The 17,019-nt window shown below is 35.0% G+C and overlaps 1 protein-coding gene across 1 annotated transcript in view; it reads right to left on the bottom strand.

The window, feature by feature from the left end:
• ptc (protein patched) overlaps positions 1–15,208 on the bottom strand; it is a 31,814-nt gene extending 16,606 nt beyond the window's left edge. The window contains exons 1-2 of the mRNA XM_089696652.1: positions 14,820–15,208; positions 6,453–6,645 (exon numbers count right to left, since the gene is read on the bottom strand). Coding sequence (XP_089552778.1) covers positions 6,453–6,645; positions 14,820–14,969 — 343 coding nt within the window. The 5' untranslated portion in view covers positions 14,970–15,208. The remainder of the gene's footprint in view (positions 1–6,452; positions 6,646–14,819) is intronic.
• Between the last annotated feature and the right edge of the window lie 1,811 nt (positions 15,209–17,019).

Below are 17,019 nucleotides of genomic sequence, written 5' to 3'. Positions count from 1 at the left end.
ATATATTTAGGGAAAAAATAATTTTTTCTCAAGTGCTCAGTAAATTCCAAAAAATAGATAATTGAGATAAATAAATCCACCTAAAAGTTAATAAATAAATCTTCCCTGATTTATATGTAGTACACGGTACCTTTCAAAGTTGCATACAGTTTACGGCAATAAATAAAATCGATATGATCAGCGCCGTTCCTAAGTGACGGACGAATGAACGTGCAAATGATGCTGGTTCTTTTTTTTATACTGTAAAAAGTTGTGTTCATCGCAGCGAACGTTAGCTATCGGGGATGTCATGAACATTTTTTCCAATTAACACCCATCCTCGTTATTTATGTATTGGACTGTATGTATCCTAATTAGGTCCCCAAAAGAGTTAAGGTTTTAATAATATCCTTTACTTTGGGGTTTGAAGTGTAGTTGTGAATAAAATATTAAATTTTTAATCAAGGAATCATGTTTCATTTCCAAAACACCTCATTTTTAAATTTTAATTAAAATAAAATACTCTTCTCATTTGACTGGTACCAGACTGATGCCAGTAATGAAAAGATGAACGCTCTGAAACGGCAAACATAAACGATTTTAAGATTACTCGTTAACCCTCGATTTAAAAATAATTACCGCAAACCCAATAAAGGAACCTGCCAAAATAAAACGAACGAGGCAACCTAATCAAATTCAGTTGTCAGTCTGTCCTTAGGTGATAACGTCGCTAATGCTAAAGCCATCATGATTCGCAGAACACTTTATATGTAAATTAGTTAAAAGTACAAAAACCTCGTACAAAAACGTGATTGACGTGCCAACACTTTTTATCCATTTAGTGAATGGAAGTGAAATAACTTTTATCTTAGCGGCATAAGAAGTTTTGGCCATCGTTCGATGCCGCCCGCGGTTCGCTTTAATTTCTTTTTTTGGAGCTTTAAGCCTTGTTATATCTAATTGAGTAATATTATCAGCCGATAATAAGAATCGTTCGGGTTAAAGATAGACGGGCCGCACTCGTGCCGGATATAAGGGATTATCATAAGACATAAAGGGAATGAGACCAGCGGCCGCACAAGGCGCCTCTAATTTAACACCTACCAGTCGTGGGCGCGATTTACGACGCCAACTTTTACTACACGAGCAGCGAACGTCTCAATATGGATTAATCATTAATTTATTGATAACCTAAACTTAATCTTTATGAATATTCAATAATCAATATACTAACTTGAAAATTGATTAATTATCGGATTACTTTATATTCAACGACATCGCTTGCGCTTTTCCAAATTGATATTTACATTCAATGTACCAACGTACATTTTGTTTTTTCATCCATAACTTTCCTTCAATATGTGGCTTACATTAGTAAAATATTAAATACGAGCGTTATTATTCCAGTTCCAACTATGTAGGGCAATGTTTTATTTCCACGAGAACAGAAACAAAACATAGCAAGGTCACAGAGAATTTATGGTATGTCGAGCTTTCACAGCCGCCTCTCTACAACTCACCATAGACCATATTATATTATAATGAGACCATTGCATACCAACGAAAAGCTGTTTTTAACATATTTACATTCAACTGCAGTTTTTAAAACGCAGCTTCACATGGAATGTGTCGACACCATCAATGTCATCAAAGAATATCTTAAGTTGAATGTGTTCTTGGTATGCTGGATATGTCAAAGGATATGTCAAAAACGAAGCATACATCTGCACAAGCGATTCCTTGAAAGATAAGTTACAATGTATTTCGGCAAAAGTATATGCGAGTGTTTGGCCTTTTTATAACATTCCCAATGCGTGCGCGCCGATAATGACAACATTTCGACCCGATGCGGTAGCCGGTGATCGCGGACGATCGAAATGAATGACGTCTTAGCGGAGAGGGTCGGGAGGGGACACACGTACGCGCATGTGGTTGTGACCACCCGCGTCAACTGTAGGAGCCCGTGTGGTCCGCCCCGCACCCCGCGCCGCCCGCGCCTCGCCGCCGAGCCCTCTATGCAAATTAGCTCGCGTAGACAACAGATGGATGGCGGAATCAACAAACCGAATCCTTTGCTGGCAGCCGCATAAACAACACCGATGCTGTGTATAATGTATATTCAAGATGAAAACAGACTGAGGAGCCTTCGACCCGAAGCTATCGCAAAAGTGAAAGTGCTAAATCGGACATCGACGAAATATGCATAACTTGTTAAAAATTTGATATGCCGATTGAATTGTTGAAAATCCATATTCTAGACAATTTTATAAACGGTTATCCTTTGAAAATCGTACTTTGAAAGCCTATCTTGTTTAAACACGTTCTACAACTTGAGGCATATGAGAAAATAGAATCTAGGTAATATTAAAAATATTGTAACAGTAAAACAGTAGAAAATCTGTAATTATGGTTCAGGTAACCTCAAAATAGATATTGAGTTCAAAATTCAGTAAAAAAATGAAAACCAGTATACAAAGACCCGTGTCACGGTTTTTATTCCGTCGCTCGACGAGAAGACATCTCAATTTTGAAGAGGACCGAGAAATGAATGTAAACGCAGAGCGTTCTTTGCGCAGCACGACGTCTTCATACAAAGCGAGCCGGACAATCAAACCACTTTTTTTGTTACTCAATAGATGTTTTACATTTTTTACTTTTATTGGTCGTAATTTTACGTGGGGATATTTACGGGCGGCCGCGGGCCACCTAATTAAGAGCCCCTTGTACTGAAAGTTTAGGCATTTTAGGCACTGAGATGGCTCGCGCCCGCGTTGCGCAGGAGCCGGCGCGGCATGAACTCCGGTGACCTATGAAGGCGGGCGATTATGCCACAGTATAAATAAATCAGTAGTTCGATTTTATTTGCTATCGTAGGAATGTTGTTGATAAATAAATTTACTACTTATCCTATACCATTAAACGAGCAATATTTGCATATTTATATATTTGTTTGTATATATACAGTGTGGAAATTTTCGATGTGCCCTGAATGGAAAGTACTTGAAATACTAGGGATAGCAAATTTTTCTGAAAGGAAACATTCCTTTTTCAAATTTTATTTTATTATTCAAATCGATAGAAACAATATAAAAGATAATTTATTGTTAATTTCTCGTAAAAATTTTTTGGTCTATTTTATACATACATTTAAAGTTTAAAATGAAACTCTCGTTCTGGATACATTAATTTATTTTCTTCTGAAAATATTGGTAATAATAATTAAAAGTAAAACAAATAAAAAAGGCAAAATAATAATTGAATATAAGTATGTAATAAGTAAGTTAGTGTATTCAACCAACTTAAAAAAGTTTGACTATTTTACAACAATTTGAATAATAATCAATTAATGATTTGTATTATTGTATACAATATCGAAGCTTTTTAAGAAATGTATAAAATACTTTTTTATGAATTATTAATTATTATCATACATCATAATATTATGTTACCGGCAATATATTAAACCCTTCTTAGTAAATGTATGTTATTCCGAGAAACGGTCGGAATGAAATAAATTATATTCGTCACATTACCTATGATATCTAAAAAATCTGAACTTTTCCTAAGTAGCAAATGTGGGTGGTTTTTGGGCTAGCGATTAACCAATATGAGGTCAAAACTAAAATCCAAGATGGCGCCGACGAAAATTTGAAAGGAAATTTGAAAAGATGAAAAGGATATTTGCTATCTCCAGTATTTCTAGTACTTTCACCCAGGGCCCATCGAAAATTTCCACACTGTATTTACAAACAAATATATTAATATGCAAATATTGTTCGTTTAATAGTATAGACTATAGAATAAGAAGTTAATTTATATTTACAACAATAATCCTAGGATAACTAACAAAATCAAACTACTGATTTATTTATACCGTGACATGCTCGCCGTTTTACTCGCCGCTCGGTTCTAATACGCGAGCGGCGACTGCAACGTGGTCGGGAGCAAAACTAGCACAGGTCCTCCTTCGATGACGTCCGGCTGGACTCTGGCGGCACTGACGTGGTGCGCGCGAGTCGCATTTTACGTATTATATTTTATATAGAAAAAAATAAGGGCTAAATTAAAAATCTATCCAAAAATTTCCCTGTAAAACCTGATTAGTAAATGAAATGTCAAATTTTCATAAACATAGCGTTCCCCTAATTCTCATAAAACTGATTATGCTTTTAAAATCGATGTTACTTCTGATTTTTTTTTGATCGAGTCAAATGTTTAATATTGTGTTTTTATCCAAAAAAGTCACTAGATCAAACGTTTATCTGTGCTATATATTTTTTTAGGATTTTAAATATGATGATTTCTATCCAAAAACCATGATTTAGAAACATACATTTCGGAGCAGGGCCCCTTAAGTTGTTAGGTGACTTAGACCGGCATTGTTTGAGTCTTTGTGTTGAAGATTTGGTGGTGCCGTTAGTTTTGAATATCGGAATGGCTTGGACAGTAGCCAGGAATGTGTACATTCTTTTTTTTTCACTTTATTTGACGTGATGACGATTGCTTTATTATGAATACAATAAGGATAAAAAAAAACACAAACAAACGTCGACTACTACCTGTGCTAGGTACTACGTTAATAATATTTAATTTGCGAAGAATTTTAGCTTTCAATTTTTATAATACGCATTAATTTCGTCCGTCTGTCCTTCACCAATGCCAATTATGTATCTGAAATGTTGGAAGTTTAACGACAGGTGCTGCAATAATTTGTGTTGACTTCCTTTGCAGTTTCAGCTTTTTATGAGTGACATTATGTTGTGCTTAATTTACATTGGATATATACTTTTTATACTATTTTGTTAAATATAAATTTCAATATATTCATTAATCATTTTATCTTTATTTGCAATCGTGGAATTAATATTCTCATTTCCTGCAAAAATTCACTTTCAAATTCACACCACTTATTCCTTAAAAAATACAAAAAAAGAAAATATTGTATTGAATGATAATTGCTAGAATTCGGAATTGAACAAAAGATGAAAATACTGTCTGAAGCAACAAAATCAAGAATACCTACGCATTGGTGTACAAGAATTACTTTCCCTAGACCGGTTTCAACATTGTAATTTGTACCGTACCCGCATAGGATGTGCATCCTCCTCAATTTCCGGATACTTCTATGGCATATCTGTAGTATAACACTAGTCATTTTGATTTTATCATCTAGACAATATTTCAGACAGTTTATTGATATTTTATTTCAGATATTACCGATTTTTCTGTTTATAGAAAGATATTTTTTAGGACCAAAAATATCGGATTGCATTTTAGGATGTCCCATAAGTGATTTTTCTTTCATATCTTCGTTTAAATGTTTATAATTTTTATGTAATCTATTTGAGTATACTTTTTACTCACAATAGCATAGGTAGACAACACAGCCCAATTTATGCCTTTTATGTATATAGTTTACCGTGCTTGTACCTATTAAACCTAAATTTCTCTATTTGGCTCTCCCTTGACGTACCTACTGTAAACAATTTGAAAACTTGAAACATTTGAAACATTTTTCTTCGTAATAAAATGACAAAAAGATACATAATTTATAATAGTTATTTTATTGAAAAATATCTGAGCAAAATGTTTAAATATTGTATTTCCTCTAATAGTTTATGTCTACAATTTACATAATGCCAGTCCGATAACAAATCAAGAACTACTGCCTCTGTCGAAACTAGTCGTATAGATTTTATTTTATGAGTTGACAATAGACCTCCCAACGAGCAATTTGCAGGCCTTGCAATAAATTACCTACAAAATGTTGTGAAGGAAATAGAATGGATAAACTTTCGAGTCGTAAACTAAAGTAATTTAAGCGCAATTACTAAATACAATTATAGAAGTCTAATAAATTATTATTAAATTTTAAATAATTATGTTTGGATAAAATTGACGAAATGGGACCGAATTGCTTTATAAATATTAATTACTTGAGCCATGTTTTAAAGTACCTAATTTTGTTTTATGAGGCATACATTGTTTGCCGACAGTGGTACTAATAGTATAATTAAAACTTCCTCAACATCCTGTGCATCAAAGCCGCAAAGGTCTGGATGTCTTGCACGTATCGACCATAAAGTGGCTGCTGTCAACAATTATATCTATACGAGCGCACTGCACGCGGCATATGAACAATTAATTAAAAATACAATGAGACCATCGAATGAACCGGACGCATGTAGGTTGTGGGTATTACGAAATCGATGATCGACGAATTTTAATTCGCCTTGTTTGTCGTATAAGGGCTCTAATATAACGCGGCACGTTGTGTAGTCTCGGCTCCATTCAAGGCACGTCGGAGCAAGACGGAAGCGGCGTTTATGCGCACTTGTCACTGCTGCATTGGTATTCTACGAGATGCACATTGTGTTTATCATGAATTACTTTTACGACATTTAGATTGTATGCACACGATAATGACTGAGGACGGTGGACAACGGAATAGTTACAAACTAATTTTAGCGTACCTTGAACCCAGAGTTGGTCGACCCGCGTGTGTATTTGTGCGGACTTCAGGCCGACACAGAACGTGGAGAGGACTAATATAGCGACGAATAGAACTTTCCCCGCGTCGCCTTGTAGAAAACACCCCAATATAAATAGTTGCTCCTGCAACCACGCCCGTATCCACAGTGATGTTCTGCCGCCTTCGATGTTTCCCTGTAAAAATATTTACGTGTTAATCTACGACTTTAGAAATTATTCAGACAGCACTGCGGAAAACATTTATCTGGATGTCTGAAACAAAATACTGTATTGAATCAAACACAATAGAGCGTATAATACAACCTAATTACGATAAGCAAAGATGTAAATCTTTTGCTTTGTACTGCACGTAAATACGAGAATAAGATAAGCCGTGGTCGGTTATAGTATAGAGGTTTTAAACGTCGAAATAATTTCTGAGTTGATTGTGATAAATGAGTGGCGCGGGCGGGCCAGCGCGGCGGCGAGCCCCTGGCGCCAGCGTTCCTTCAGATCACGATACTAAGGGAAATTACACACAGACGCCGATTATTAAATTAAATGATATCAACTGCAATCATCGTTGTAAATTGTTGGACTTCCGCTAGTTTGATTAACGGCTATGCGTTCATGATTTACTTGCATGCCTTGCTTCGTGTTGCCTTGTTGTCATTTTACTTTTTGAATATAGGTGTGTACTGTGTAATATAGAACCTTTTGCCAAACACAAATAACAACTTTGAAACAATTAGTAACCTTTATGATAGATTATTTTTTATTACAATATGCAATATACAATTAGCGTTGCAAAATGTGCTCTCATTACGTGCTTATCACTAGTAACTAGACTGTGTCTACTAATTTATTTTCACTAATGGCTTTATTAAAGATTGGTTATCGAATTTCTTAATATAGTTTGATTGCAAAATAATAACTTAATCGAGGCCAGTCTCGACTCAAACATAACCATTAGTACCGCGGGTACTCGTGCCTACGCGTTCGTACTGCCATTCAAAATCACGTAGCCTTTAGCGGTGTCTTGTGGTATTCTTTGATGTTCAAATTACCGTTTACAAAACATACAACATACATTATTTTAAGTCGATAACAGTTCAAACAACTTTGTTTTTTACTAACAAAGTTGTTTACTGCCATGTGTGGTTTATACTACACAAAGCGTAGGCAATAAAATCAATAAATTGTCATCAAATATTACGACTTTATCGCTGGAATTATGTCAAAGATACAATATTTTTAGTAAATCACTAACAAAACAAGTTTTTGATAAAACTACTCACATAAATGGTGAGTACTTGCCCTACAGGTTTTATCTCTATCGACCATTTTATGTTAAGTGTTTCATTAAAAACACCAGTTTTATTCGAGTAGCGATTACTTAATAGAACTATTTGCCTCGCAGTTCATGACTATGCAATAGCTTACTAGAAGGGTTCCTAAGAAAATGTTAGCTCAAAGCCATGAAGCGGTTCGTATCCGCGCTGGGTGGCCGTGACGTCACGGCCGGAATGCGCCCGCGCAACCCGCGCTACTCACGTGGGTACGTTACTACAGAGTACAGAGACATAGTCCTTCATTCACGTACATGTACTGAAGATAAATTTGCTACCTCACATTCATATCGATATGAACAATTCGATTGCTCTGTAGTATTGAATAGGGGACTCAAAGCCGGACATTCAATAAATCAATCTCAACTGACCAAGTAGTTCAAATTGTAGTCTAGTCGATCAATTATGATTTACCTATCAAATGAGTCAAACATAATATGACAAGCCACCGTCTTATCTTTTCGTCGGAAATTTACATACACTGACATGTAAGTGTCGCAATGAAATGGGATTAGTTCGGGATCCGCAATGCGCCAGCGTCTCCGGAGCATTTCCTGTAGATAACAGATCGGGTCACTATATGCACGTTCTCACGTTTGCCGCTGCCTCAGATAATCTTAACAAAACATGCATGAGCCCACGGCTCAGCACAAGCGACTTCTTAATCAAATACGGCGGGTATTTGTTTAAGCGACGTCTACACGTTTCCGGTGATTGTTCTAAATGCTTTCTCCATAGAAATTAATATTTATCCATTTATAATGTATAACATTCATTTATGTTACTATTATTAGACATTTTAAGTAAACATAGCTCTTTATCATCGTGCAGGAAACAGTTAGGGTTAATTTTAGAAAACATCTGGGTGATAGCTGTCGGTCGACTTCACTTGTATGAGGTCGTGTCCATTGTAATTATCTGTTCGATTATTGTATCGTCGTCTCCTTACAAAATAAACAACAATAATACAACGTATATTGTTGTTCGTTTATCGCTTTACAGAAAAATTACTCCTCGTCTCATTCATACATACTTTTATCTATTTTATAAGATAATTTAGTAGTTGGAGCCTCAATTAATTAGCATAACCACAGGCATAACTGTATATGTTCCATCTTTATCAACAATATTCTATTGCTTATAAATTTCATAATTTATATTTAAGCGGATTAAAAGTACCTCGTATAAAAGTTCAGCTTAGCTAGTTCACACTAATAAAGACATAAATTAGCAGTTATGGTATATTTTTATATCTGTAGACACTAACCTCATTGTAGACATTTTCATATATGTAGCTAATATATTATGTTCATTTTGTGTCCCTGTATTTGATGTTATTTTTATTATTATTCACCTCTATATTCAATTTTAAAAAAAATCTGTTCGGTTTCGCATTTGCTCTACCTACTTTTCGATTAAAATGCCCACCATGGTCAAAATTCTAGGTTCGATTCAAGGTTCGATTTAAGAAAAATTTTCTAGGTAAATATGATGAGCGTTAAAATTTATTCAAATAGATATTTAAAAAAGCAAAAAATAGAAAACTCCGTTAGTTTAGAAAATTAAAAGTAAGGGGTAAAATTATAGCCAAATAACATGCGATTTATTGAAAATTTTTAGTGTACAAATTGTAGGAAGAGCGTCTGTGAGAACGTTTTACGAAAATTATTAAAAATGTAACAAATAAAATATATAATACTTGGATAAATTTTGCAAAGATTAATATACCTACCTAGGTAAGAAGTTGAACTTTTATATCCTTCCTACGAATATGCGGAACTTTACGTTTTGATTAATTAATTATTATTTGTTATGATTTAGACAATACTAGAGGGTATTTACAAGTTATATTCATACCTTTAATAAAAGTGCTCCATTAGGAGATAAACAATGGTCAATGTATTACTTGTTGTCAGAAATATAACAATATGTATTCTTATCATTTATTTGACTTAATAATGCATTAAATGATATTGTTAAATATAATTAATATCATCGAGTATGTTTATTATACAATAACAATGTTTATACACTCGGTTGAAAGATATATTTAAAAAAATATTGTTGTGAGGAAAAAGCTTTAGATACATGTTGTTTAAAAAGTCTAGAATTTTTATAAGCTTACACCCCGTCATATGGTGAATCAGTGAAACGGAAGCAAGAAGCAATGAAGGGGAAAAATGACAATGTGCATTGATCTGAGTGAGTGCCACGTGTTGCGGTGAACAACATAATTATCCAAGGAGTAATTTGATACCAATTCGGCTAACGTTGACATAATAATTACGAAAATAATATCGACTAGCAAAAAACAGCTTGCAGTTTTTTTTTTGCTTATTTGTAAACGTTCTACAAGTATAAGACTTAATTATGAACAAAATAAATGGTTTTCCAATTCAACAACACGTTGGATGCGCATTTGAAAATCGTGGCTATATTTTATGGGTCTCCAGCGCAGCTGCCGACCGTCGGCGAACGCAATGTTTGGAAGAAGATGCAACATGTATGGGAATAATGGACCAGAATGGGATAGCAAATAAACCTCACCAGAAAAGGAAAGCGATTGTTATTTTCACGTGTAAGAAAGGGACGAGTGATCGGAAACCACAAGATGTCTCAATTCCACCAGGCGAGCGCTGTGCGGTCCTACCAGATGAAAAGTTTTGAAGATTCTTTTATTTTTATCGATAAAGAAGTATTTTTTAATACAAATAAATATTGACATGTGACCTGTGATAGATATCAACATAAAGGACGTGTTTAGAGAGGACTGATTTAAATCTTAAGTATTTCAAAATAGAAATAAAAAATATAAAAAAAATTGATATTCTAATTATACATGCATATCAGTAGCAAGATTCGATGTTGGCGATATAATTTTTTAGCTTTCTCCTTCAGAACCAAAGTTGCGTGTGTCCGGAGTTGATGACTCTATCGCATCACCGCTGGGTGCGCGTGCGCAGCCTCACTTCCCGCTGCGACTTAATTACTTCATCTCGGATAAGAACGTTATTTACGTTACATGTCTTTATTATGGTGTACAATACAACTTTCCGTATGCATTTTTTATGAGTGTGCGTTTATAAAGGCTATCGTTACGTTTACGTTACTTAACGTTTAGTTTACTAATTGCTAACGTTAAGATCACTGATTTTATAATGTTAGTTTCTTGGCTTGCCTCATATTTACCCGGCTTGAAAGGAAAAAATTAAGCTTTTAGGACATTCAAACAATGAGCTTTTATAAGTAAATTAATTTTCAAGATTCAGAGATTACACTCTGCAACCACCCAAACTCAACGTTACCTCTTTACATTAACTTTGGTAAGCAATATTTTGCAAGTCGCTGATGGAAACGTCGATTGTCGACCACGAAAGCGCGTGTGGCCTTCTAGGAAAGCGCTACCTTCCTCGAAACCGACAGCCACTTCAATAATTAGGTGGGATTGCTTACTCGGCATAAACACGTATCTACTGTATTAAATAAATTTTGCATTTTCAATCTCTAAATATCCGATAGAAATGAGTTCAAGCATTTAACTAAGTACTACTTACTTTTATTTCATAAAAATTAAAAGGTAAATACGTTGTAAATGTAATATGTATCTCGAATACTTAAATAGAACTTTGCTACAATAGACTACGCATACACGCATAATGATAAATTTCTTTCGGTATCTAATCTATACTAATATTATAAAGCTGAAGAGTTTGTTTGTTTGTTTGAACGCGCTAATCTCGGGAACTACTGGTCCGATTTGAAAAATTCTTTCGGTGTTAGATAGCCCATTTATCGAGGAAGGTTATAGGCTATACATCATCACGCTACGACCAACAGGGGTGGAGCCACGGGGGTGAAACCGCGCGGAGCAGCTAGTGTTTCCATAAAATTTGCAGTAGATTTGCATTTTTTCATTTGCATTTTGGGTATGTTTGTTTTTAAATTACAACTTTAAACTTTCAATATCAATAAAAATCTTTCTACAATTGCACATTTGACTATACTGTCCCCGTTTTCCAATTACAGGACTAGAAGTTAGAACGCATGCGGCATAATGCTTAACGTTGAATGTTCCAACTACAGCAACGCTTCGCACAATCGAGCACTAGAAAAAGTAATGCGCGTGATAGTCCATTGAATAAAAAGTTCTAGAGTGCGTGAGTTAGTAACGTAAGATGTTTCTTCGGAAACATGTCAAGAGTCCCTAGGTAATAAACATACTAAAACCCCGGGCCACTAGGAGGAGCCCCGGAGTGGGGGGAGGGGGGAAATGGGTCCATTTTTTCATTTTTCGCTTAAATCTCAAAAACGGTACATGTTAGAGAAAAACTTTCAAGGAAAAGTTGAAAGGCCATAAAATTATCTACAAGTTGTACCTAAATCATTTTTTCCTATATCCTACCGTTTCTGAGTTATACGCAGTGAAACATGATTTTGGCTCAAACAATTTCCACATCAATCGATCAAAAAATATTTCTTTCTTCCAAAAAACTAAAATGTGCAACTTGTGACCGGTACTGATAGATTGCTCTTAATTAGGTCTATAATTGGTAAAATAAACACATTCCTCCATGGAAGCCTTTAGGAGGAATCGATTGTCAAAATATTATATTATGGTAGTTTGAGTTACTGAACTTGATCTTTTTATTTTTTTTCTTCCAAAAAACTCAAAAGTGCAACTTGTGACCAGTACAGATAGATTTCTCATAATTGGGTATATCATTGATAAAAATACCAGATTCCACCACGGAGGCGTTTACGGGGAATTGAATTTTATTAGGGTAGTTACTATACTTGAACTTTTTATTTTTTTTCTCCAAAAAAAACTCAAAAGTGCAACTTGTAACCGATACTGATAGATTGCTCTTAATTAGGTCTATAATTGGTAAAATAAACACATTCCTCCATGGAAGCCTTTAGGAGGAATCGATTGTCAAAATACTATATTAGGGTAGTTTGAGTTACTGAACTTTATCTTTTTATTTTTTTCTTCCAAAAAACTCAAAAGTGCAACTTGTGACCGGTACTGATAGATTGCTCTTAATTAGGTCTATAATTGGTAAAATAAACACATTCCTCCATGGAAGCCTTTAGGAGGAATCGATTGTCAAAATATTATATTAGGGTAGTTTGAGTTACTGAACTTGATCTTTTTATTTTTTTTTCTTCCAAAAAACTCAAAAGTGCAACTTGTGACCGGTACAGATAGATTGCTCCTAATAAGGTCTATCATTGATAAAAATACTAGATTCCACTACGGAGGCGTTTACGGGGAATTGAATTTTATTAGGGTAGATACGATACTTGAACTTTTTATTTTTTTTCTTCCAAAAAAACTCAAAAGTGCAACTTGTGACCGGTACCAATAGATTGCTCATAATTAGGTCTATCATTGATAAAAAAACCAGATTCCACCATGGAGGCGTTTAGGAGGTATTGAATTTTATTAGGGTAGTTACGATACATGAACTTTTTAACTAACTACCCTAATAAAATTCAATTCCCCGTAAACGCCTCCATGGTGGAATCTGGTATTTTTATCAATGATAGACCTAATTATGAGCAATCTATTTATACCGGTCACAAGTTGCACTTTTGAGCTTTTTGGAAGAAAAAAAATAAAAAGTTCATGTATCGTAACTACCCTGATAAAATTCAATTCCCCGTAAACGCCTCCGTGGTGGAATCTGGTATTTTTACCAATGATAGACCTAATTATGAGCAATCTATCTGTACCGGTCACAAGTTGCACTTTTGAGTTTTTTGGAAGAAAAAAATAAAAAGATCAAGTTCAGTAACTCAAACTGCCCTAATATAATATTTTGACAATCGATTCCTCCTAAAGGCTTCCATGGAGGAATGTGTTTATTTTACCAATTATAGAACTAATTAAGAGCAATCTATCAGTACTGGTCACAAGTTGCACATTTGAGTTTTTTGGAAGAAAGAAATATTTTTTGATCGATTGATGTGGAAATTGTTTGAGCCAAAATCATGTTTTACTCCGTATAACCATATAACTCAGAAACGGTAGGATATAGGAAAAAATGATTTAGGTACAACTTGTAGATAATTTTATGGCCTTTCAACTTTTCCTTGAAAGTTTTTCTCTAACATGTACCGTTTTTGAGATTTAAGCGAAAAATGAAAAAATGGACCCATTTCCCCCCTCCCCCCACTCCGGGGCTCCTCCTAGTGGCCCGGGGTTTTAGTATGTGTATTACCTAGGGACTCTTGACATGTTTCCGAAGAAACATCTTACGTTACTAACTCACGCACTCTAGACCCCCCTTGGAGGGACTCATTCAATGGACTATGAATTGATGCGTGCAATCGATTTATCGTTAGTAATTAGTAATTACATATTAATTGTTGGAAAAAAAAATTGAAGTTTCGTTTCATTGTAGTTTGTTGAAATAATCAAAGTTAATTCAAAATGTGTTAAAAAATAAATATAAGTATGGATGAAGGTACAAACATTGAAAAAAATGTTAATGAAATAATCAAAATCCAGATAACCGTAAATATTTTTCAACCAATTATTATTTCGGCATTGTGCGGCACTGAGTCGCATTAAGCTCTCTAATTGGAAAACAGCCTATGAGTACGGTTGTGAATTTGACACTTATTTTCTAATCTGTCACAAGCACAAGCCTCCATCAACAAAGTGCATAAGTTGAAGTACGATAAATTTTTTCTCATTAAACGCTGTCATTATTCTTTGATTTTATTTCGTCATATTTTATTTTTTTACTGTTCGATTACTGTGTACCGTTAACTTCACGGAAATTTGTTTACCAGTGAATTTTGACGTGTATTTTAAGTCTCAAAATACGCGCGGCCTTGATAGTACGCACGCTTACCACTAGTCGGCGCCACAACCCCGCACTGCCGCGTTCTTAGCAGCGATTGACAATTGACATTCGCAGAAAAACAATCACACGTGCAATACGACAAGTGGAATTCAACACTGTAATTTCATATGAGTGAGTTGTAATTTCAAGTAAGTAAACACTGCACCTTTTCAAGTTCTGAGAGTGCTAAAGCTGCGTCGACCCAACTGGTCCGTATGTATAAATCAGCGCTGTGGCGCGCCTCGGCGGCGGAGGGGCTTTCTTGTGCAGCCGCTATCCGAGGATTCGAAGTAGCCTCGGAATCGGGAGCCACCATGATCTCGGGGCCAAACTTGTCACCAGTATCCTCATGAAGACGGCCGGAGTCCGTCTGGCGGCACAAGATGTCATATCACTCGCCGCCACATAACCACACAATTACACCTGAATTCTGCACTTCTATTTATCACTAACGGAATTGAACACGAAACTATACGGTTTTGATAATTTTTTAGCGCCACTATCACGTATTTAGGCTGGCGCGGTCCGAGCAACACTGAATCAAAAATGAACTCGAGTATTTGTTGAGCCGCCATCATGTTTCGGCTGGATTATGTTGCCGCTCTGTAGTACGAAGTTAGCCGATTGCTTACGAATATGTTCGAGTAAACGGCCAAAGGACCACACAAGTTATATATCTTTCTCGCTCTAATTTTGAGACAGTAGGGTATTAAACACAAAATAAAACGATTGAATGAAACTGATCGTAATACTTGCAGTTGCAATGTGTAGATCACAAGTCAACACCGCGCTATGCCTTTAGTAAACAAATAGTTTACTTTACAACACGTAATAATGTTAATGTAATTGGTTTTAAAAAATCTAATAAATTTGAATGTCCGCACACGGGGGTTAAATTATCAGAGAGACATAAGTTGTATGTATGTACTTACATTATTATTTTCGTTATTAATTCAAATATTTAAGAGCTGTATTTACAAGAAGACCATAATATGTGATCAAGATCGTAAACCCATAATAAAACATTCTAAAAACATTAAAAAAAAAAAATGAAATGTTAATAAAAAATCAAATATTTATGATGATGGTAAGTACACTAAGCAAATATTCTCTTTGTGTACAAATAATAAATGTGGATCAAATATTCGATACCATATCATTTTGTTTACAGAGGTTTTTAAGTAAAAAGTCGAGCGAACGCGCCCACGGCAGGGCGGCAGACTGGTCCTTTGATGTTACCGACATAAAACGCCGCCGACGGTGATTTAACTAATGAATTTATTTAGCGGGCGTGCCAGGCGAGTGCCGCTGCATCCACACGACTAAGCAGCAAACTGCACCAATCAAGAACTTACCACAAATGCTTAAATTACATTTGGAACTTCAAAGAATCTATTCTTTAAAATGATATTTTTAAACTATGTTACTATTGCAAGTCTAGATAAATATCTATATTAATTAAATAGTAACCTCACTACTTATTTGTATTAATTAATTATGAAAAAATATTGCATTAAAGAGCATGATTAGATGGATGCATTCAAGAGCTGTACCAGAAAATGAACTTGCAATCAGATTAATACATCGAATGACACCTGACGACAATGAGATACCCCTTAAACCTTCTGAGAAATTCAGGAGGTGTAAACGAAACTATTGAGCTCAATCTCAAAAGCAGGAATGCGTCGTAAAGATCTATTCTATGATATAGGTACCGCAAATGTATTCCCGAAATCAAATACGATCAAAGAACTATCATACTCTTTATTACACGGGTATAGGGATCAATTTCTTTTGATCCAGGTACTAAATATTTCGTTTATACATATTTCCTTCGGGGTGGTTTACCTTAGACATTTTGACACTTCTGGCGAAAACGCCACGGGGTGCCTCTCTATATATCTTCTAGGAAACATCGCGTGAGACACTAAATTGAGATCACAAAGTATTATAATTCAATTATGCCAATGCATTGAAAATCGGTGTTTTATTGAAAACTATTATTTACTCATAGTAATGCCATTATTGCACGCCTCATAAGCGAAGCGTTGAGGTGGGTACTACTGTCACTTCGCGCAAAACATCTGATTTTTCAAACTTAAAATGTCTTTATGTATCATACATTGCACTTGTAAGATAATACATACACACACATATTAAGAAAAAACACTATTTTTAACGTTCATGATATTTTTGATGTCATTTTTGTTATTTAAACTAGTTTTAAAACAGTTTAAAAAAGTTCTGTCTTGGACGTCCGTGTGTCTGTATGTGCGGATCCTTTTTCTTGTTAACACGATAGCGACCGAAATACTTTACTAATCGAGTCTTTTTTTTTCTCTTACGCTTGAGTATGCTCAGGAATA

This window comes from Colias philodice, chromosome 6 (genome assembly GCF_061535455.1).
Source record: "Colias philodice isolate Cphi_HAF_F1 chromosome 6, ilColPhil1 Martin Lab GWU primary, whole genome shotgun sequence".
Classification (NCBI taxonomy): Eukaryota; Metazoa; Arthropoda; class Insecta; order Lepidoptera; family Pieridae; genus Colias; species Colias philodice.
Note: the sequence above shows the minus strand (reverse complement) of the source record. Positions and strands in the feature narration are given on the sequence as shown.